The sequence below is a fragment of the Brassica oleracea genome, chromosome C1 (genome assembly GCF_000695525.1).
Source record: "Brassica oleracea var. oleracea cultivar TO1000 chromosome C1, BOL, whole genome shotgun sequence".
Classification (NCBI taxonomy): domain Eukaryota; kingdom Viridiplantae; phylum Streptophyta; class Magnoliopsida; order Brassicales; family Brassicaceae; genus Brassica; species Brassica oleracea.
The window spans coordinates 3440128-3461735 of NC_027748.1; the positions used below are offsets into that span (position 1 = coordinate 3440128).

The 21608-nt window shown below is 36.6% G+C and overlaps 6 protein-coding genes and 1 long non-coding RNA gene across 11 annotated transcripts; 3 read left to right on the forward strand and 4 right to left on the reverse strand.

Moving 5' to 3' along the window:
• The first annotated feature begins 1430 nt into the window (after window positions 1-1430).
• LOC106304066 (protein TIFY 8) lies at window positions 1431-15419 on the forward strand. Of its 2 annotated transcripts, none has more exons than XM_013740458.1 (7): window positions 1431-1445; window positions 13187-13522; window positions 14049-14212; window positions 14290-14522; window positions 14599-14695; window positions 14764-14995; window positions 15176-15419. In XM_013740458.1, exons 2-7 carry the CDS (start codon window positions 13312-13314, stop codon window positions 15271-15273), a joined length of 1035 nt encoding a protein of 344 aa, XP_013595912.1. In that variant the 5' UTR covers window positions 1431-1445; window positions 13187-13311; the 3' UTR covers window positions 15274-15419. The 2 variants fall into 2 exon arrangements, with proteins under 2 accessions (XP_013595912.1, XP_013595904.1); XM_013740450.1 differs by lacking the exon at window positions 1431-1445 and having other exon boundaries at window positions 13129-13522; window positions 14764-14873; window positions 14910-14995.
• LOC106304083 (nucleolar and coiled-body phosphoprotein 1) lies at window positions 3172-4901 on the forward strand. Its single transcript, XM_013740471.1, has 3 exons — window positions 3172-3700; window positions 4030-4279; window positions 4364-4901. Exons 1-3 carry the CDS (start codon window positions 3398-3400, stop codon window positions 4729-4731), a joined length of 921 nt encoding a protein of 306 aa, XP_013595925.1. The 5' UTR covers window positions 3172-3397; the 3' UTR covers window positions 4732-4901.
• On the forward strand, window positions 6245-7716 carry LOC106304091 (uncharacterized protein At2g39795, mitochondrial). The gene is made up of 3 exons (XM_013740482.1): window positions 6245-6485; window positions 6579-6901; window positions 7294-7716. The coding sequence occupies exons 1-3, from the start codon at window positions 6309-6311 to the stop codon at window positions 7475-7477; spliced, it is 684 nt and encodes a 227-aa protein (XP_013595936.1). The 5' UTR covers window positions 6245-6308; the 3' UTR covers window positions 7478-7716.
• LOC106304056 (E3 ubiquitin-protein ligase At1g63170) lies at window positions 7691-9685 on the reverse strand. Its single transcript, XM_013740440.1, is given in 5 exon segments — window positions 7691-8358; window positions 8443-8734; window positions 8830-8955; window positions 9024-9595; window positions 9598-9685. Coding segments are annotated over 5 exon segments (1323 nt in total). The 5' UTR covers window positions 9649-9685; the 3' UTR covers window positions 7691-8076.
• Window positions 10621-11894, reverse strand: LOC106304102 (photosynthetic NDH subunit of subcomplex B 3, chloroplastic). 2 transcript variants are annotated; one of them, XM_013740493.1, is made up of 6 exons: window positions 11647-11894; window positions 11452-11565; window positions 11336-11389; window positions 11086-11148; window positions 10939-11001; window positions 10621-10829 (listed from the first exon to the last, which is right to left on the reverse strand). In XM_013740493.1, exons 1-6 carry the CDS (start codon window positions 11821-11823, stop codon window positions 10794-10796), a joined length of 507 nt encoding a protein of 168 aa, XP_013595947.1. In that variant the 5' UTR covers window positions 11824-11894; the 3' UTR covers window positions 10621-10793. The 2 variants fall into 2 exon arrangements, with proteins under 2 accessions (XP_013595947.1, XP_013595956.1); XM_013740502.1 differs by having other exon boundaries at window positions 10939-10995; window positions 11076-11148.
• Window positions 15420-15892: 473 nt separating the features above from the next.
• LOC106304113 lies at window positions 15893-17623 on the reverse strand. 2 transcript variants are annotated; one of them, XR_001262624.1, is made up of 6 exons: window positions 17049-17623; window positions 16849-16918; window positions 16660-16754; window positions 16386-16506; window positions 16154-16272; window positions 15893-16069 (listed from the first exon to the last, which is right to left on the reverse strand). It is a non-coding gene; the product is annotated as an uncharacterized LOC106304113 (long non-coding RNA). The 2 variants fall into 2 exon arrangements; XR_001262623.1 differs by having other exon boundaries at window positions 15893-16272; window positions 17049-17544.
• Window positions 17624-18611: 988 nt separating this feature from the next.
• LOC106343085 (coiled-coil domain-containing protein 93) lies at window positions 18612-21022 on the reverse strand. 2 transcript variants are annotated; one of them, XM_013782218.1, is made up of 10 exons: window positions 20812-21022; window positions 20611-20685; window positions 20391-20507; window positions 20117-20287; window positions 19943-20022; window positions 19665-19704; window positions 19451-19558; window positions 19186-19266; window positions 18966-19088; window positions 18612-18869 (listed from the first exon to the last, which is right to left on the reverse strand). In XM_013782218.1, the coding sequence occupies exons 1-10, from the start codon at window positions 20836-20838 to the stop codon at window positions 18807-18809; spliced, it is 885 nt and encodes a 294-aa protein (XP_013637672.1). In that variant the 5' UTR covers window positions 20839-21022; the 3' UTR covers window positions 18612-18806. The 2 variants fall into 2 exon arrangements, with proteins under 2 accessions (XP_013637672.1, XP_013637680.1); XM_013782226.1 differs by having other exon boundaries at window positions 20850-21008.
• Window positions 21023-21608: the final 586 nt, after the last annotated feature.

Consider the following 21608-nt stretch of genomic DNA (forward strand, 5'->3'; position numbering starts at 1 on the left):
TGAAATTGGTCATGGATTTTTCAGTCGAGTTTAAATCAAATACTATTAAAAAAAAAAGTATTTGTACTCCCTACCCACCATGTTTCCTATATTTGTACCTCATACCCTATTTCCCCTAATTTTTTCCCCTCCAATATCACCATTTTCCTCCCTTTCTATGGTATTGCACTTCTTTTAGGATATTTCCCTAATTTGCTCTAAAAAAACACAAAATTGGACTCAACTTGCCCTATAATAAATTTGACTAAATCAGACTATATCCTATACTTAATGTGTGATTAACTATCGTTGTAAATGTTCTCCATAGCCACAATTATATTTATGGCCCCAAATTTACACCGATTTAGATTTGTATTTTTCTAAAGTTCATAGTTTTTTTTTTTAAATCCACTGCATTTTTTTAAATTCATGTCTTTATAATTGCTCTGCAGAGATAAATACATACCGTCTAAATTTAAAACCTAGAGCCAAAGCAAAAAAAAATCACAGCAATATTTCTAGGAATGTCAAACAGGTTGATATGTCCCGTCCCGTCCCGTACCGCAGCGGACTCATCTTCGAGCGGGTCACGGCGGGTCAGGCCCGGCGGGCTGCGGTCCTTAAAATGGCTGACCAAACCTGTACCGCAAAACATGTAGGTCTTTGCGGATCAGCCCGCGGGACATAGAATTACAAACAGACATATGGGTCCTGAACGCTTCAAGACATGATCCAGGACGCTTTATCAGTTTCATGACGCATCAGTAAGTGAGTTTAGTCGAGGATTGAACTGGATAAGGCAATACCCTTGTTAGTTGAAGATTTTAGTTGGATCAAAACACTAGTTTATTTACTTTTGTTAGACTCCAAACATTTTTAAAATAAACAATACTTTAGTTGTTGAATCCAAATATTATAACTCATAAGTTCATAATAAATGCTTTAGTTTTTTGAATCCAAAATTAAATAAAACCAACACCAAATCAAAGATGCGAATCCCAAAAATAGATTAAAAAAAAACACCAATCACATTTCTTGTTCTTCGTCTTTATCACCAACAAGCGACAAAAAAATGGAAATTTCTCTTCTTCACCATCAACTTCATCTTCTGCAAATAAGAATAGTAGAAGTGAGTTAAAGATATATTGAAACCTAAAACTCTAAAATGTATGATAATGTGAACAAATACATATAGGCAAAACTATGAAGAACATATGGCGGGAACTAGATCTTCTTCTTCGGTGGAAATTGAGTTTTCAAACTTCTTATGATGACTCGAAGAAGCTTCATCGGTGCAGATTAAAGGCGCTTGGGAGACCGGAAGCATCATCGACCCTAAAACCACCATCACCGGAGCTACATAACGTCGAATCACCTTCTCGGCCATCTTGGTACTCTTCATCGTCATGATGTGAGCACCGCTCTCTCTCTCTCTCTCTCTCTCTCTCTCTCTCTCTCTCTCTCTCACACACACACACACACACAAATTCCACACAATAACAAACATTCGTTCATGACTATTAGTTTTATGCACCGTAGATTGGTTTAAACCTTTATATATTAGTCGTATTCCTTGTGATATCTTATGTGTTTTTGTGATTGTGTAATTTTTTTTTGAGGTTTTGTTCATAACAAATTTCAATTTTATATCATGTTTTCATGTTTTTCAGTGGCTGTAGAGATAACCACGAGTTAATAGTTTAAATAATTTTGATATATAATTCAATTTTTATTCGCGTTTTTAAATCACTGAATATTTATTTTATGATGAAAAATTTCATTAACAACATTATAAATATTTTGTTAATTTATAATATTTTGTCTATCGAAAATATTTCTTTATTAAAATTAGTGCTTCTAAACCCGATCCGGATCCATGGTCAAACCGGTAAATTGGTAATCCTATATGTAATAGGTTTTTAAAAAATACAAGAAAAGATCATATTTAAAATATAGTGAAGTTTTCTTTATTTTATCATTTTTTCTTTATTTTTATCATTTCGCATAAAAATATTGAAAACATATTTAAAAAATATTTTATAATAACTTGGAGTTACGACATATAATAAAAAATAACAATAAGACCGAAATTAATAAGTATGTAAATATCTAATGCACACATTTAAATTGACTTTAAAATTTTAAAATTTACTATTTAAATCAAATTGAATTACATACCAGTCATCCGTCAATCCAACTGGCTAGCCTCGGGATTTAGAAGTTAATTTGTTGCAGGTTTTATCGGGTTTAAATTATAAATATTTCTTAAAGCACAAACCGGATTACATATGGAATTACCGGTTTACTGGTTCAACCATGGATTCGAGTAATGTTTAAAATAGTTATTTAAATGTAGAAATATTTCAAATAGACAAAATTCTTACAAATTAACAAAATATTTATAATAAAAAATTTCACCATAAAATATCTAGCACTTTTAAAGCGCATATCAAAATCTAATATAACTTATATTAGTGTCATCAGTTCTATAATGATTAAAGACTGATAACAAAAAAGTGAAATTTGAAATTTTAATCCTTTTGTATCTAGATCATATGATTTTTAATAAGATTTTATTTATTTTAAATGCTAAACCAAACAAAAACAAACATAGAAACTCTAGATATACAAAATAAGAAATGTAAAAATGTTTTTTAAAAATATTGTATTTATTGATAAACAAACAAATAATATTGTATTTATTATTATATTTTGAAATGTAAATAACTAAATATACAAAATAAGAAATGTGAAAATGTTTTTAAAAAAATATAAAATAAGAAATAATTTCTTATACATTTTTAAATTCAGTATATAAACTATTCTTTATCTTTATAATGTGTATTACAACCAAAAAGTTATAAATAGGTTATTTAAAATGAATTCATGCATAAATTTTGCATTCGTTTTAGTTTTGCAGAAATTGGTAGAGTGTATTACAAACAATTTTTTAAAAAATAAAGTATCTTAACGATTCAATACCTTATATACAGTACACATAACTTATGAATAGAGAGGTGAAAAACCTTTTGTCACAGGTTGCTTTTGTTTACTTTGGTGAGAGATGAGCTAGGATCACCACACAATTTGTGTTAATAAAACCAAAACAAAAGGGTTCAGTTCCAATCTCCGGTTCGATGTTTGTAATCTAATTTTCCGGTATAGATCCCCCACCCATAAAGAGATAACATNCTAATCTGGACGATCGCTACACACCGAAAGGAAACCCTATTTATCTCCCATTCGATACCAACTTTGCTTCCCCCAACCTTCTCTTCATTTCTCGTTTCTGATCCGTAACCCTAATTATCCACAATCGCCGCTACTCAGATCTTTCAGCTGCAATCGGGCAATTCCGTATCTGGGTTTCACTAAAAATCAAACCTTTTGAGCTCTTGTAATCCGAATCGAAGAGAAGATGGTCGGTGGTGGAAACAGGAGAGACGAAGGATCGATGCCGATTCAGAACACCAACTTGTTCGCGGCTTTGGATACTCGGAGGAAGAAGAAGAAGTCCGACAAGAGCAAAGGACGTCAAGATCCGGCGAAGGAGCCTGAGCCGCAGGTGTTCTGGGCGCCTACGCCTCTCAAGGCTAAGGCTTGGGCGGATATCGACAGCGACGATGAAGATGATGACTATTTCGCTACCACTGCTCCTCCTAAAGCCTTGTGGAGTACCTCCGAATCGTCCCGTTCGGATGCGAAAGAGGTTCCCGTTGAGGTTAGAAAGTCAATTTCTTTCATATGATGATGTGTGTCCTGTGTATGTTTAACCAGAAGCTTTAGATTTCACTTGTTTTGTTTTTTGTTTTTTTTTTTAGTTTGCTGTTGATTTACCTCATAGCCTTTATAGTTGACTGATGAATGATTGAAAGTTTGCATTTTTATGTTGAAAATGAATCTTGTTTTGGCATAAGCTACTTTGTATTCTGAAGGTATATATGAAAGTGTAAACCTTTGTTGTTATAAAATTTTCATGATATGTTTGCGCCCCCTGGTTGTGTGCCTGTGGGTTTCTGATTGAGATGCGTTTGCTTTTTAATGTGGCAGGAAAGTGAAAGTGAAGAGGACATTCTTGACGAAGGCGATGATGATGATGATTTGGAGGAAGAGCATGAGACGCAAGTTCATCCAGAAGCAGAGACTGAGGTGAAGAAGGCTCCTGAAGTTCCTGCACCACCCAAGGAACCAGAGAGGCAGCTTTCCAAGAAAGAGCTGAAACAGAAGGAACAAGCTGAGTTTGACGCTTTGTTAGCGGATTTTGGAGTTGCACCCATCAATGGTCAAGGAAACTCTCAAGGTATCTATCACACAGTTCTGCTCTACACTGGCTTATTATTATTATATGCTGAGAAAATCATTTGTTAATACTGATACCTAACAGATAAGCAAGAGAAGAAGGAAGCCAATGGAGAGGGAGAGAAGAAGGAGAACGCAGCCAGAGAATCAAAGGCCTCGAAGAAGAAGAAAAAGAAGAACAAACAGAAGGAAGTTAAAGAATCTCAGGATGAAATGAAGAGCAACTCAGATGCTCCTGCAGATGAGCAAGGGGGGGAGGAGGAGGGTTCTTCGTCCATGGATATCAAAGAACGGCTCAAGAAGATTGCATCAATGAAGAAGAAGAAATCAAGCAAAGAGACGGATGGTGGTGCAAAAGTTGCGGCACAAGAAGCAGCAGCGAGGAAGGCAAAGCTGGCTGCGGAAAAGAAGAAGAAAGAGAAGAATCACTACAATCAGCAGCCAGTGAGGTGAAACCAATCACCCACCACCCACCCGTTTTGATATATGAACATGTGTCTCTTCCCTCTTTTGGTTGGGTCAGTACTTTTAGAGATATGGCTATTGATCTTTTGAATTATGTTGAATACAATGTGGGAACATAGACAAGAAAAAAACTCTCTTTGAATTTGTTTTGCTCTTTCTTTCTATATGTTCTTCATGTTTATCTTCGTCCTTAGAAACACCCATTATAATTAACAAAACTTTTTAATACCGGAACTATACGTAAACCAAACTATAACCAAATCCAATTAAACTGAAAGTACAAGCAAAACCGTTCCAAAAATCTCAATTAATAATCATTCAGAAAGTTGTAGGATGACAATTTAGATTACTCAGTAGCTTAAGAATCAATTGGAAAAATATTGGTCCAAATCCAATTACTAGAGAATAGAAAATGATATATTAACTTAAAATATAAAAAACATGTATTATTTAGAGAATGATATATTAACTTAAAATATAAAAAACATGTATTATTTCTTTAAATAAAAGCTACGGAGTTACCTAATATGATTTACATATATATTTGTTGATTAATGACTATGAATAATAAAGATTTGATAACAGTTTTTGCATCTTTATTCATTTTTGTTTAATTTTATATTATTAAAAAATAAAGATTTGCTGTCAAAAAAAAAATTAAAGATTAAATATTAACCATATAATAAAAAATTAATTTTTTTTCTTATATGTTATGTTTTGAATTTTTTTAAAACGGTTTTATATTACAAAAATAAGAAAACCTAATATGTTATATTTAAAAAAATTTAAAACAACTTTAAATTACAAAAAAGAGGAAACCTTAAATGTTAGATTTTTTCTTATATGTTATATTATGAATTTTTTAAAACGACTTTAAATTACAAAAATATAAGTTTTATTTAAGCATACGACTAAAAGTATAAAATGACATGTATCAATTCGATGGTTGATATGAAACCTTTCAAAATCATATGGAAGATAAATGTCAAAATCATTCAACTGCAGAAACAATACCGTTCATTTTTTTTAAGAATGTGTTCGGTTAAAAAATAAGATTTTTGTGTCATAATTTGTTTAATGGCTAATCCGATCAGTTCATGATATATTAATTATAGTTTATGTTCATAATTTTTAATAAAAATACTGTTCAATTTTTAATTTATGTTCAGTTTTTAATTTATAACAAGACTGTTCAATTTTTAATTTATGTATCCTAGTAAATTGTATTCTTCATGTTTATCTTCGTGCTTAAAACAGACACCCATTATAATTAACAAAACGTTTAATTATCGAGCTATACGTAAACCAAATTATAACCAAATCGAATTAAACCGAATCAAACCAAACGAAACCGATCCAGTTCTAGTTGAGCTCAGTTCTAATTTAATCAAAACCAAACCGAATCCGACATTGCACCGAATACCCAAGCCGAACCCGACATTGAACCGAAATGCCCAGCCATCGTCTTTTTCTTTGGTCTAGCGTATATAAATCGAAGGTGTTCGTGTTGATTCGGCGAAGAAAGAAGGCAACTCGCCGCTGTATTTTGAGACGGCGAAGTAATAATGTTGAGAAGAGTGATCGGTAACGTCGCCGTCCGGCGCCACTTTCAGCGAGCTCTATCCAGCAAATCCGGTGGTGGAAGTGGAAAGCCAAGCGACGTTTCAGCTGCGGTGGACTCGATGCTACTCCGTTCACTAAAGGAACATTACCTAGAAGTCTCCAAGATGATTCCTCCTCCCGTTCGTTCGTTTCCTCTTCTAAAGATTGAACCTTTTGGCTAAACCCTAGCTCCTCACTTAGGGTTTTTGATTTATTTTTTTTTACTTTTGCAGAAAGTGACACCTCCTTCACCGTTCGAGATTGTGAAAGGATCCCTCGAGGGAACTGGCGCTGTTCTGAAGAAATCTGTCGGAAATGAAGAGATTAATCTCTTTGTGATGCGGTTGGCTCACGGAGGTGACGATGAGGACGATGATGGGATTAACCAGCTGTTCCTCCACGTGGCTGTCTCGAAGCCAAACCAGGCTGAGTCTCTGCATTTCCTGTGCGGGCTTTACCCAGATGCGTTGGGTATTCACTCTGTTTCCATGAGGCCGAAGCTTGAGGATTTGGAGTTGTCTGATGATCCTGCTCGTTACACTGGCCCTTCTTTTGAGTAAGTTTGTTGTCACTCTTGAAACTTATCTTTTAACCGTTGTTCATTAGAATTTATTTTAGTTCATCAAATAGAGATCTTGACTAGTATATACTGATCTTAATTTGTCAATCTGAAGTTTGAGTGACTAAAAAACAATCCGTTTTCTCTGATGTGTTGTGATTCATATCTGTTTTGAGCTGTGTCTGGCCTTCCTGTATTCAGAATTTTCAATGTCATAATTGGCAGAGTGTTGAATCCGACTCTGTTTATAGGCCAACTATGTCTATCGTCATTTTTGAAATGATCTGACTTGATTGACATTAGCTATGAGTTCTTCTGTGGAATGATTTCATGAAACAACATCCATCCCTGGTAAATAAGCTGTTTTTATTGGTAAATTGTTTTGACAGGGAGCTAGATGAGAAGATGAGAGACGTATTCCATAGCTTCTTAGAGGAGCGAGGTGTGAACGAGAGTCTCTTCCCGTTTCTTCAAGCGTGGCTTTATGTAAAGGATCATCGTAACCTGCTGCGTTGGTTCAAATCAGTTGGCACGTATGTTCATGAAAATCCATCTGCGGAAAACAACGCCTAGAGGGCACTATACCGCTCTTATATGATGCAGTTCCAGGGACCAAGTTACTTTTGCTTCTTTCAGACCGTTCTTTCAAACAAACATATGCATCAAGTGATGTTAAGTTGAGAAAAGTTCATTTTTTTGACTCTGTGAGCTCTCTTAATAAAGAAGCTATGACACTAATATTAGAAAACAAAGACACTTCTTATGATTTAAAAAAGAACTAGAACATAATAACTCGTAATTTTCATGGTCCACTATAAGGTTTATACTTTCTACACAATATATCTTGATTTTGAGCGATTCAACTGCACAAGGAACTGAAAGAACCCTGGCTCTAATGAACGTTCTGTTCGTTGTAAATTCAGAGGAGGGTAAAGTAAGAAAAAACAAAGTATTTGGAACACACTCAAACTCAATCACTGATTCTCGTACTCTCCTACGCGTTTCAGAGGGTTCAGTTTATAAAAGCAAAAAAGCATTTACACCGCACGAGCTTTCTCACCCGTTTCTTCCTTCACCTTCTCGACAATGGGACTCGAGAAGAATCCAAATCCTGCGTACGAACAGGGCCTTTCGTCTACCGTTTTGTCCAACATCGAGCAAATGTTAGACATCTAGACAACGCTGTTGGCCAACCCGTTATCAGCTCTATGTTCATTCCGCATTTGCTGTTGTTGCGGTTGTTGATTGTTATCGTTTTCACCAGAAGAGAGCGAGTTTAAGACCCCCTGGCTTGTCAAATCAGAGTTCTTCTCCCCAACTTCACTCTTGCAAAGAGGGCAACTAGCATTGATCTTAAGCCATTTGTCAACACACTCCTTGTGAAAGAAATGTGAACAAGGAAGCTCTCTCAACTCTTCGTTATTTGCATACTTCGCCAAGCAAATGCAACACACCTGCAAACAATTGTAAAACATTCAGATACTTGATTCCATCTGTGAGAGAGTAAATGTAGAGTCAAAAGTGTAAAGCAAACTCACAGCGTCCTCTCCTGAAATAGCACGTTCGTTCTCTGTTCCAGCCGCCACAACTCCACCTTCGCCAGTACTTGACCCATTCTCATCGCCACCACTACTTCTGCTTTTCTTCAGCTTAAACTTATGCGTCGGCAACGCATTTATCGACTCAGGTGTGGCGCCTCGGGGTTGAGTTAGATCTTCTCTGTACCCGAGAATCGAGATAATGCAAGGCAAGCAGCAACATATCGTTGTGCAGAGGATGAATGGCATGGCGTAGCCAATACAGCTAAAGGTAAGAAACACTAAACATAACCTACACAACATATAATGGACTGAGTGAGTCATTGACAAATGCAGCCAAGGGTTTGTGTGAAAAAATTTGGACCAACCGAAAGAAGAACAATATACCTGTACAAGTTAGGAGCCTCGGCTGCAGATGAATGCCCTCCGAATATCCATACATTACCAACCACAAACCACACCGCAAAGAAGCAATCCAAAGCCATTTTGAAGTATTCCACAATAACTTTAAGCCTGAAAAAGCCAAAATCAAACATTAGCTTTGTCAAACAGATCATGTAAGAACACTTAAAGACATGTACCTAGCAGCACTTATGAACGCATGGTATCTACTACGTGAAGGCGTGTTGCTACCCTGTCTACCATCTCCTTCAGCAGTCCTGGATATAGAGAACGCAAACGGTCCAGCCGCAACGTTAAGATTAGGACGATGCTGACCAGACTCCTGCTCAGAAGCCTGGTTGGAATGATAATATCTCCAGTACAAAAGCGGGAGCGTCGCAACGCACCCACACGCATAACCAACAATCCAAGCAAACAAGGGAGCACGCGGATGCTCATGTTTAGACAAAGACAGAACCACAATAGCTGCAACGATCTGGCCGAGAGTGAGGAACAGCTCAATGGAGATCCAAAGTCCAGAGTTCAAAGGGCTTCTTCTCCTACGGTTGGTTCTAGGATTCGACCTCGTAGAAGAGGAAGAGGAAGCTGTAGCCACTGGCTGAGAAACAGGCAACAACGGAGGCTGAGGAGGAGCAGTGGAAGGTGTTTCGTGTTGTAGAGGCTCCAAGACGTTGGAGATTCTATCGTGGGAAGAGGATGATGCAGTGGATGGGATGTCAATGACGTGATCTGATGAACGTTCCATGAATGTATAGAAAAGGTTTGAGCTTTACGATGGTTTTGGCTCAGAAGAGAAACACCCATCTAGGGTTCTTGTGCACCATGGAAAGTTGAATTCGATGTCCTGCGAAAAACCCACAACACGAAATCGATTGAAAATTGTAGAATTAGGGGTTAAAAAAAATCAAGATCGCAAATAGCAAACCCTAGATGGGGAAAAATTGGGGGAAAAGTGGAATGATTTAGCAAAACCTAATTTTTCGCACCTGAAACTGATTATCACGAGAAATTAGGGAACAAAACCTCCTCCTTCAATGGATGACTTTTTCCTCCTCAGAAAACCCAGAATCCAATTTAGGAAGAGGAAGAAGAAGAAGAAGAAGAGTCAACTTTTTCAGCTTATAGAAATCCTTTCCTAGTTATCGTCGTTGTTGATCGTAGTAGTGTTCTTTCTTCAATTCCCTTTTGCGTTTTTTTTTATTATTTATTTTGTGCTCACCGTTCAACAAGGGGGGGAGGGATATTAAAAAAATATATTATAGATATTTCTGGATATTAAATTTTGGGAGCCAAAACAGCAATCACACAAAAACAAAACAAAAATAATAATAATAATTTATTATTACAGGAGGGAGGAGGAGGAGGAGGATTCAGAGGGATATGATAGCGATGCCTCTCTTTGGCCCCTTGCTTTTTGTTTTTTCTTTCTCAACAAGAAAATGTTTAAAAGTTAATAAATGAGGAAAAAAAAAAGATTGCGTCCTGGCTGTTTTTTCACCGGTTATGAGGTTTCTTTTAGGTGATATGTATCATTCATCAGGCTTGACGCTATTTGTTGTATTTTCCGAGCTGGAAAACTGGTTTCTTTTAGTGTTTATGTTTACAGTTAGCTTTGACGAATTTGGCGTGTGTGAGAGAGAGATACAGAGTAGATGGTCTATTTAATTTGGTCAAGATATTTATTTTGAGGGGGGACGTATCCATTGAGAATCTTCAATGTTGATGGAATGATGTATATCCTTCCTAATTTGGCATGATTCTCAATCTTCTTGTTTCCTAAGTAACCATTTGTTATATTTAATTTCCAAACGCGTAAAACCCACCGAGACTTTATCATATGTATATGACTATTGCCATCTACAAGGAACAGTTTTTGGAGATATACAAACAGAAAACTAGTATGGGGACATACATAAACGAATTGAGAAACATTACACTTACAAGGGAATTCACTTCTTCCATTGCGGAATCCGCTGAACCACAACCTAAAAAATAAACAAATGTGATAGATCTCAATGAGAAACATCATCAAAAAGAGCTTGATGTCTGAAACAATCTAAAGCTTTCAAGTAGGTAGGTAGGTAGGTAGGGTACCTTTCCTGAGTTTTCTTTGTTCCCTACTATTGTTTGGCACGCGAGCCTCCAAGATTCAGGCTTCTGCACCAATACCAACAAACAAAGGACTTAGGATCTTGAAAACATCACCAGCTTCTTGTTTTCATCTCAATTTGCATATCTAACCTTTTTCAGATACTTGTTTTCTGTATCTGTTCTCTGGTTCAGAAGTTCTCTGCCATCAAGAATCTGCACACATAATCAAAAGACCAAATGCGAATTTCGCTTGAGTAAGGCCTAATATAAACAGAACAAACACAAAATCAAATATGAAAAAAAGCTACCAAAACTCATTCATCACCATCTTCAACTCTATAGTCAGAGATCAAATCATATAATCCAGAAACAAAAAAAAAGATAAATGAAGTTGACTTGCCTCAACAATGCAAGTTCCACAGCTTCCTCCACCTCCACAGTTCATCACTTTCCCCTAAACAAAAGAGACATTTCAAACACTTGCATCAATAAGAGCGAGAGTAGTGTTAAACTCACGTAAGTAGCGTAAAGCTCGATCTTGCTATCCTGCATGATGCTTCTCAGAAGCTTCTCTCCGCTCACAGCTTTCGCTTTATCCCTCGGATACGTCCCGTCGCTCCCAGGCTTCGGCTGCAAATTACACAAACCAATAAAGAGTTTTCAAACGAGAATCGGATCGTAACTCGACGATAATATCGCACCGATAGTTACACCGAAGAACTCGAGCTCTATCTCAGGAGGAGGCTTCGTGGTAGAAATCCCCTGCTGAGATGCTTCTGAAGAAGAAGAGGAACAACAGGAGATAACGCGAGCTCTTCCATTCACGGAAACTTGTCTATTCTTCACACCGGAGAAGGAGAATCCGAGGTTGAAACCGAGCGAAGCCATTTCTTTCAGTTCGACTTTTCGTATGGGAAAGAGATAAAACAGCAAACCGCGAAATATGTGGACTTCGTTTCTCCACAAGTTATGAGGCTTTTTTTTTTATCTGTTGTTAACCCATTAACATCAGAGCCCATTCACCTTTTCTTTTGCAGTTTTATATCTTCGATTTTTTTTTTAAAAATATTTTATTTTTTACCAATCTTCTGAGTTTTGGATTCTCAGCTTAATAGAACTGTTATTACAGTGATTTAACATTTAATTTACTGTTTCAAAGTTGTAATATCTTGCTTGAACCTGTAAATTAGTAGCATGAAAATAGTGCAATTATTTATTTGTAGTTCTATAAAATGCATATATACATAAATTATTTATTTATAATTTTAATAAAATCATATATTTACATAGAATTTTTTAAAAATATTATTATTTTATCAATTTGTGTCATATTTTAAACCAATTCAACTCGAGATCGGTGAAATTTATTAATTTATAGTGGTTATTAATTTATGAAGTATTAATTTACAGAATTTTTAACGTAGTTCTAATATTATTTTATTTTTTTTTTTATGTTTTATCGGTTATTCTAGTTAATTTTAGTAGAAATACATTTATTATTAACGAGTACATTTCTTCCTGAAAACCAAACTGATAAACTGATTATGCTAAAACCAAACTTAAGACAACTGAATTTTGTTTAAATAAATACTCAAAAATTCAAAAAAAAAAAATGTTTTCAAAGTTTCCTTACCATTTGACCACTGCATTAATATGGGATATTGATAGAGAAAAGATTGTAAACATTAAACCAAAAAAAGTAAATTTGGAACTTGTGTGAATATAGTAAGTGGGAAACATGAAATCAGATCTGTCAAAGACACATAGATGACAAATATCATTGTTACTTATTTGTCAATTTAATCAACATTTGCCATCATCTTATAAACTTTTGAAAAATTCACAAGAGTTTCTAACAAGATCACAAATTCAAAAAAAAAAAAGTATGCATAATTTATAAGTTGACAACTTTACTAACTGTCCCACGAAATAAACTTTCTGAAGTGCGTATAGGTCAGTAGTGTGTTGGTTACATTTGATACACACTTTATTGATTAGACGGTTTTAAAAACATTATGAATCTTTTACGATACCTTAATAACAAAAAGAAGTCTGTAATGCAATGATTTTACCATCTTACCTTAATACTTTTTGGGTGAATTTAATTATAGTATTTATATGATTCGATATTATATTATTTATGGGAATTAGAATCATGTAAGAGAAACACAACAAAGAGAGCTTCAAGGGACAAGGACATAAAGACAAACCTTGCTCGCCTTTTTATTTTATGTAAAAACAGACACTCTGATCTCTCTCTCTCTCTCTCTCTTCTTCCTCGTTGAGTGTGTCCATGAAATAATACGGAGAGAACAAACTGTAAATGAAGGAAGTGGTGGCGAAGTAGCTACAACACTGAAACACTTGTTGATTAAAATGACGAACCGCAACAACAATGACGATGTTGATTCTCGTCTCCGGGAGAAAGAGCAACAAGACAAGCTCTTGTTCCATGACTTCCTTGGTTCCAAGACTGCAACTTTAGCTTCCACTTCCATGTTACCACTGGATAAGGCAGCTAAACCGGCGACAGCTTCCGCTTCCTCCGCCGGTGGACGCGGCGGTCTTTCCTCTACCTCCGATCTTGGTTCTTCTCTCTCTCTCTTGATGCTTTTTGATGAAGTGTGCTTCTACTGATGTGTGTTTAAGATCATTCCTCTGTACGTTTAGGGTTTCTATTTACAGTACAGAAAGTTCAGGACTTTTTTACATAGATTCAATTTGGAGTGTAGTTTGGTTTCTAAAGGTGGAACCTTTAGGTCAATTCATTTGTGATCAGATCTCATAAGTAGAAAAACTGGAAGATCTTTTGTTTGTGAGTGTTCATTGTCTTGTTAGTTTGAAAATTCTATGAACATGAACATGGTTTTTGAGTGAGCATGTGGTTGATTAATGAGCTCTAGTAGTGAAGGACACAGTCTCTCTCTCTCTCTCTCTTCCTGTCTGTCCAACCATAATGTCTCTGGTGGATTAGTTGGGACATTGGTAATGAATTTGAGTGATGAGTTTGGTGGGTCATATACCCATTTGAGGTTGTGATGCTTTTTTTTTTAATGAATTGGTCTTCTTTGCCTCTCTCTCTTTCCTTGAGTTCTTACTGCAGTGTGATGTAGGTAGCGGTGTGGGGAGTCATCTTGATGGGATACAATTGTTTGGACAAAGAAGAGAAGCTTCTGGCTCTATCATGAGCAATCGATTTTCCGGAAACAAAAGAAGTAACTCTGATTCACACATCACAACTCAAGAGCAGCACCCAGAGGCTCTGCATTGGTCCAAGGTAAGCTAAACCAGAAACCTAACATGACTTCACCGTGCTTACAGCTTCGTAGAACTCAGTTTCTGTGATTTGTCTAGTTGCTAAGAACCGGACCTGGAAGCCATTCCATGAATGTGGCAAACCAGTCTCCACGCGGAGGAGGTCAGATCAGTCACTTGCTTCATCAGCTGTCTTCAAGCAGGTTCAAGGACGACGTGGTGGCTCAGACAGCTGCAGATGAAGGCTCACGAACAGGGAAGAAAGGTCCACGCATCATGAGTTCTTATACAATGCCAAACCCGAGCAAAGCCGAATGTTATACCCCTTCAAGGTGAGAGTTAGCTTGGCTCTAGTCCTTTAATGCTTTCTCTTCATTTCATTTCAACACACATTGTTTGTATTTGCAGTACCGCGAATAGGAAAGATTTGACATCGAGTACTAAGCAGATGACTATCTTCTATGGTGGTCAAGCTCATGTCTTTGATGATGTTCACCCAAACAAAGTAATCCTCTTATCTCTTTGCTTAACACTTTCATATTCAAGTTATATGAACGTTATGTTTCCTTGCAGGCAGATGTGATAATGGCTTTGGCAGGATCAAGCGGAGGCTCATGGTCTACGGATTTGTCTCATAAACTGAAGACAAAGAACAACACAAGCGACGGTCCATACAAACAAGGACAAGTGTATGAAGGAGGAGGCAGCTCTAGAGAAACACCGTTTTTGTCCCCGGATATTCGAGCAAGGCCGGTTCATCAAGACACCACCTCCAGTGCCTGTCACAGAATCTTCACACAACCAGGTGACTTTCTTGATAAAGAAAAATTTAGCCACTGTCTTTACAAATACACGGTGGGGTAGAATAAAACAAGTCGCGTGTTGCATTGTCACTTTACAAAATGAGGATACAGAGTTTTCTAACTGTTGTGGTTTTTGTCAGCTTTGAATTTTTATCTTTTCTCAGGCGCTATTTGATTTGCAGGTAGAGAACATCAAGGAAGTATCATCTCAAGGAGACGGGACACCAGAGATCCGGTTCGCATATCAGATCCTGAAAAGAAGCCACATGATTACGTCTGAATATGAGAGACGATGATGAATGTGGCATTTCTTCCAAGCTGTTATAAGTTCAGACTTGATAGCCAGTTACTATGTTCTATGCCTTTCTAAGCATGTATTCAAACTTATCTTCCCCAATGATTAAGAGTATAATAGTTTTCCATAGATTTTCATATTGTCTAAAGCGAGCATATGATACAACATATCACAAAGGTATCATGTCTAACCAGAACTTGCACCGGCGTTCGAGTCCCGGCCACTGCCCACTGGGGAATTAACATTTCGGCATCGGACATGAAACCAACACGTGGCAACATGTGACTAGTCTGGACAGGAAGTAACAAGAAATAACAAATCAAGGTTCAATGACGCTCGTGCTAACGGAAATATTACAAAAAGGAGTAAAAGGAAACCTGATAACATATAAAGATTTTTGATTTCCTTAAAATCATATTCATATAAATAGGGGAGCATTATAACCCCTCACGTAAACCATTCAAACTAAGAGCATGATTAACCCTAAAAGCCAAAATTGAGCTCTTAATGATTTTTTATTAATTAATCATAGTTAAGAGCTTGTACTTAAGAGACATATATTTTGTTAGGTACAATGGTAAGTTCTTAACTTGTGGTTCTTAAGGAAACTCATACTTTGGTCTCAGACAGTACAAGAACATAGATGGTCATAGTGTCGTTAACATAGAAGAAACTCACACTTTGGTCTCAGAAAAATAAGTTGATGAGACAGCAAGACCTTCATGGTCATATGTACGTACGAGTCTCTGTCTTGACCCCGACGATTCAAGCCAGCAGAACTCTAAATGGAATGACTTCAACTCAGCAACACTCTTCTAGCCTATTTGCTTATGCTATGTTTCATAAAGAATGCAATAAACCAAACCTTGGTGATTCTTCTCCAGTGTCATCGTCTCCGAGAACGCCTTACCCTAAGGTGGTATCCAACATTCCAGCGGTTTGATACCTCAATGAAAAGACTCTCTCCTTGGGGAAGAATCCAATCTGCAGACTACTAATGATGAGAAGAGTCAACAAAGTCAAAACAACTAAATGAAAATCCCTAGAGAAACTCAAAACTTATACCATTATGATTGAGACGACAGAACAACTCTTACCTGTTGATACTTGTCGACAGTGAACATATTGGTTTCTTTGATTTTGTATTCTACCCACTCAGCTTCCTCTTCCTCTTCATCAGCAACTGAAGTGGCTGACGTTGCCTGCTTTATATATAACCTATGAAGTATACAACAAAGTTCGTGAGGACATTTCTACACATGTAAAGTTCAAAACTTTGTATAGTTACAGTCATTAACACTTAGTTCCATCAATCAGTAACAAAGTTTTGTCTTTTATTTTAGAAAATGACGCAATCAAGCATAAACATACGATTGATTAAGGCTAATGAGCTCATCTTCTCCATATGAACTAGCAGAGAGCCGAGTGTCAATCTTATGCAACAGATTCCCATCTCCATCAAATTGCTGCCCAACAAAACAACATCATTGTCTTCTACCCTGAATTTACCAACTCAACACACATGCATGTCATATGAACGATGAAAATACCACAATTTACCTTATGTTCTGCAACTCGGAGATCACAGAATAGCTCCTATCTCTATTTCTCTCTGACCGATTTGGCTCACCTGAAGACAAATAAATCATCAATTCAATGTTTATTTGGGTTTCAATCCGATGGTTTAATGACAATATAGGAGGACGATAGAGGAAGAAGACGATAGAGAAAGAACAGAAGACGATTGAGGAAAAAAATACTTTCGGCGATGGGGTCTGATGGGAGCTTTGCTTCGCCGGCTACGCAAGCACGGCCACAGAGGCGAAGAACAAGAATAGATCTCTCTCTCAAAGCTGATTTTGACTGAATTTGGTCTGAGAAGAAACGATTCACTGTGGGAAAAGGAGAGAGAGAGAAGAAGAATAGTCGCAAGAGGCGTCTCCTCCGTAGGGCTTCAAAAAACCCGACTCTTACAGAGCCCAGCTAAGATATAGGTTAATCCTGGTCTAACACACCAGAGAGAATTCAAGAACCCTAAATATCAAACCAACGAAGATGGAAGGAGAATCGAGTACTCCTCATCCTGTTATTATATTTCTAATGGTTGCTTGTCTTGCCTATGTAGATTACCCTAGACTATGGAGATGCTTTGTCGGGATCGAGTTCCGGATCCACACAAACCAATTCATGTGGAACCGCAATATCCTATTCTTCTCTATTTGGGTTAGAGAGAAACTACTCATCACAAAAAAAAATTTGTTTTTTTTTTTGCTGGGGTTAAAGATATATGATGTATAACTTGCTGCAAAAAATCGATGAACAGATCTCAGTCATACCAGCACTGCTGGGTCGCCTCATTGACCTTATGATCATCATACCATGGCAATGGCAAGTTCAGCTAAACGAAACCCCGGTTTACTCTTCCTTTTTCCAAGAGTGGTTGTATGGAGTAGTAGTCCTTCTCATCTGGTCCTATCAGGTAAAAGTTTCTAAAAATAGGTCTAGGCATCCGTCCATCTGGTTTGCAAATCGGTTATGAGCGAAACGATTTTTTCAAAAAATCTGTCTAGCCGTTCAAAAATCGGTCTGCCTAAACAATAATCTTCGATAAAACGCCTAACCACGGGCTAGTGGTTTTTAGAACATTGGATTATTTTATATTTTTTTTCTTTTGTTCATTAGAAAAAAAAGGTTAGGAAGTGATCACTGACTGTATTTCTTTTTGCTCAGATTGTGTTCACTGAGATCGATTGCTTCCAAACCGCGGCTTGGCAGGGAAAAGATTCAGAGGATCAAAAGTGAAGGAATCGACCAACTTCCCCTTGATTGGTTGTTTAAAAGTGTTATAGGCTCAGCCATACAAACTCTACTAGTGTCTCTCATCGTCCCATACGTGGTCTCTCTCTTCCTTGGGGCTTTCGGTGCAACCTCCTACGCCATCCAGCGGCTAGTTTGGCCAGCCTTCTTCGTCTTGATCGTCATATGTTTCATTTGCCGAGCGTTCGTACGCCTGGTCATACACGTTCGTAAGGTTGAATACGACAGGCTTTACTCTATCGGCTACAGGCTGATGGATCACGTCTGAGACAAAAGGGATGCACGCGTTTTAAATAAATAAAGGGTGTTTACAATCTTTTACCTTCGCTTTTCCTTTGATGACTTATTGACATTTTAATTCTCCTGCGTTAGATTGTCCAAGTAATTATTATTAAGAAACTACAATTACAACTACAGTTTCCAATTACGTCAGATGAGATTGTCTGAGAAAGAACACCCCCACCAAACCCTGAAGAATAATACCTAAAACACAAACGAACATGTCCTTTCCGAGGTTTGTATTCAAACATATATCTTCTTCCTCAATGAGTAGAGTATAATAGTTTTCCATAGCTAATATATAACCCAATTGGTCAACCAATGTTGTTTCTATGCATATAGATTTTCATATTTTTCCCCGTGTCTAATGCTGAGCATATGGATACAGCAAATCAAAAGAGAATCACGTTTAAACCACCTTATTACATCCCTTGTTTCGAGCCAGATACTTGACTCCTCAGCCTGTCATTTCTAGTGCATTCTTCCTGCGATTGAGAAATTTGGCACACTATATAAATAGATGACTCTCAGAGAGTTGAAACGCTTATCAGTATCGATTGTTTCTTCTTATGTTGGCAAACCTGGAAGGCTCTTAGTACAGTATAACATTTTCTTTGCTCTGCAGCTGCAGCGGTGTACTTTTCCTTTGAAGCATCACAGCGTCTCTGCTCTTCTTGAAGACCAAGTTGTACCTTTCCTAGCTTCTGCACTTGCAAAAAATAATAATTGTTATGACAAAGCAAAAGTTATGTAAGCTTTGTGCCTCAAGCCATGCACCTAAGTGAATAAAACTCAGATAACCTGTTGGATTCCTTTCATGACTCCTTCCATTGAATCAATTGACTTCACACGGCCAGCAGGAGTACCAATCACGTCTTGAAACTGCATTCAAGTCAAGGGTGGTTAACAAAGAAGAATGGTAAGAACGAAAGCTTTGACACACCCAAGATATATATACTAAAAGGAGAAAGCAGAAACGTAAATCAACTTGATATCTAAAGGTTAACGTAAAGATTTGATATGCAAATACACAGAAAGTAGCTAAACAGTAACGCATATGTTTTACCTGCGAACCTATTGAATTAAGTAATGATATCTCCTTTAGCATCAAGTCTTTTATTTCTAAAAGAGCATTGTATGTCCCATAGAGCTTCCTAGTTTGTTGAAGCTTCTCCTGTTGAACATAAAGGTTCGTCAATCAATAAGCTTGCAAGTTTCATTTTCAACCATGAAACAAACCTGTAAAGCAACAAGGTAAATATTAAATTGACCATTCGAACCTGGATACAAACATTAAGCTCTGAGAATCTTCTTTCATACCTGCACGGAAAGAGATACTGGACTTTAGTGTGCAACAATACAGCAAAGGAGAAACTAGCCATAGTAAAACATGATTCCTAAAAGCTAGAGGCAAAGCAATTCGACTCTTGGCATGATGTTTCCACATCTTTACAACATAACTAAAGATAATTGCTAATCAAAATAGAGGGAATGGGGTTGTATCAGATTCAACAGGAAGCAGTGCACACTAATACAAAGTAGTGGAAGGAGACCATACTGGAGGAGTTCAGATTGGCATGGTACATCATCAATCTGTCGCTTCAGAGACACTATTTCTCTTAGCGTTGCTGCAAGCTCCTACAAAGAAACGAGGGGAAGCAACCATAACCTTCTTTGAAAACTTTAATCTCATCTCAAGATGTATAGCTTGTCTATAGCAGAAAAAGAGTACCTTCTTTGCTGAAGTCAGATGATCCAGTGATTCAACCAACAAAACATCCAAATCTTCCTCAGGAATCTCACCCTTTGCGACTCTCTCCTCCAAATCACAAACTGCATCTTCTAACGCAGAACGCTTAGCATCGCAATTAGACCGGACTTCAGATTCCTGTTTTTCTAATTCCTGAAAATACGTATAACTAGTTAGTTTTCACCACATAGAAGCTACGCACAATATAGTAATAAAAACATGAACTTCCCGAAACATACAAAACACTTCCATTCACCTTAAGAGATCTCAAAGGAGGTAGCAACTCCTCCTGGACTGAGACATCAACACCTTCAGCGTTTATTCTTTCTCGCAGCTGCTGCAGCTTATCCCTAACATCACATTTTCTCTGATTCTAAGTTACAAAAGACAACAAAGTTTTTTTAAAAAAACTGTCATTACCAAATCAAGAACACCAGTATAAGAAAGACCAATAAAAACAAAGAGACAAAGAGCACCTGTTCCCTCACTTTCCCACTCAATTCTCTTATGGACGCCTTCAGATTCGTCACCATATCCCCTGAAGAACAAACCTGTGGTTTACATAGTATTATCAGAATTTTCCTAATTATTAACAGATCAAACGAAAGCATCCAAATTTTCAAAAAAAGTTTGATTATTTCATCAAAATAGACAAATCCCAAATAGCTCGTGCTAACCTCTTGAATGATATCTTCATTTCCCATCACTCACTCACCGTGATCTTCGAATGGATTCGCCAAAGCAAGGAGAAAGAGTGTCCCTTTATAATCCGTCAATCTTCCACGCAGCTGTAACGATCTCAAGAAAATGAAGGAGGCAACACAATTGAGAGAAAGAGAAGACTCTTTCCTGGCGTAACGCAAACTAAAAGAGATTATTTTAGTGTCAAAAAACTATACCATTTTTTTTTGTCAAAAAACTATACCATTTAAATGTGATTTTAGCATTAATTTTGTTTTTTTCATCTTCGAAACACCAAATAACACACTAGAAAAATATTATCTATAATTATATTATTAAATCAAAGATTCTTTTAATTATTTAATATTTTTGATTAATACTCACTATTCTTATAACATATATAATTACTTATTTTTAATAAATACTAGAGATTTTTCCGGGCTACGCCCGGATTTATTTTCATAATTTTTGTTTTATTTTTAAAATATTATGTTCTTATATAAATATATAGTATATATTGGAACTATGATAAATATACATTACTAAAATAATTATAACTTATTAGAATGCAAAACGTAAATAATGATAAAATACATTATTTAAAACATTGCCATAGTAAAAAATAGGTTAAAAATTTAATCATTTAAAATTTTGATTTCCTAACTCCTCTTTTCGTTCTATATTGCTGATTCGTATTGTATAATTAGTGGCTAAGTGTTTAAGCTTTTACCAAGAAAACTAATCTTTCTAGAAGTAGTATACATGAAAAATAAAGTGGGGTTGTTGAAATTTT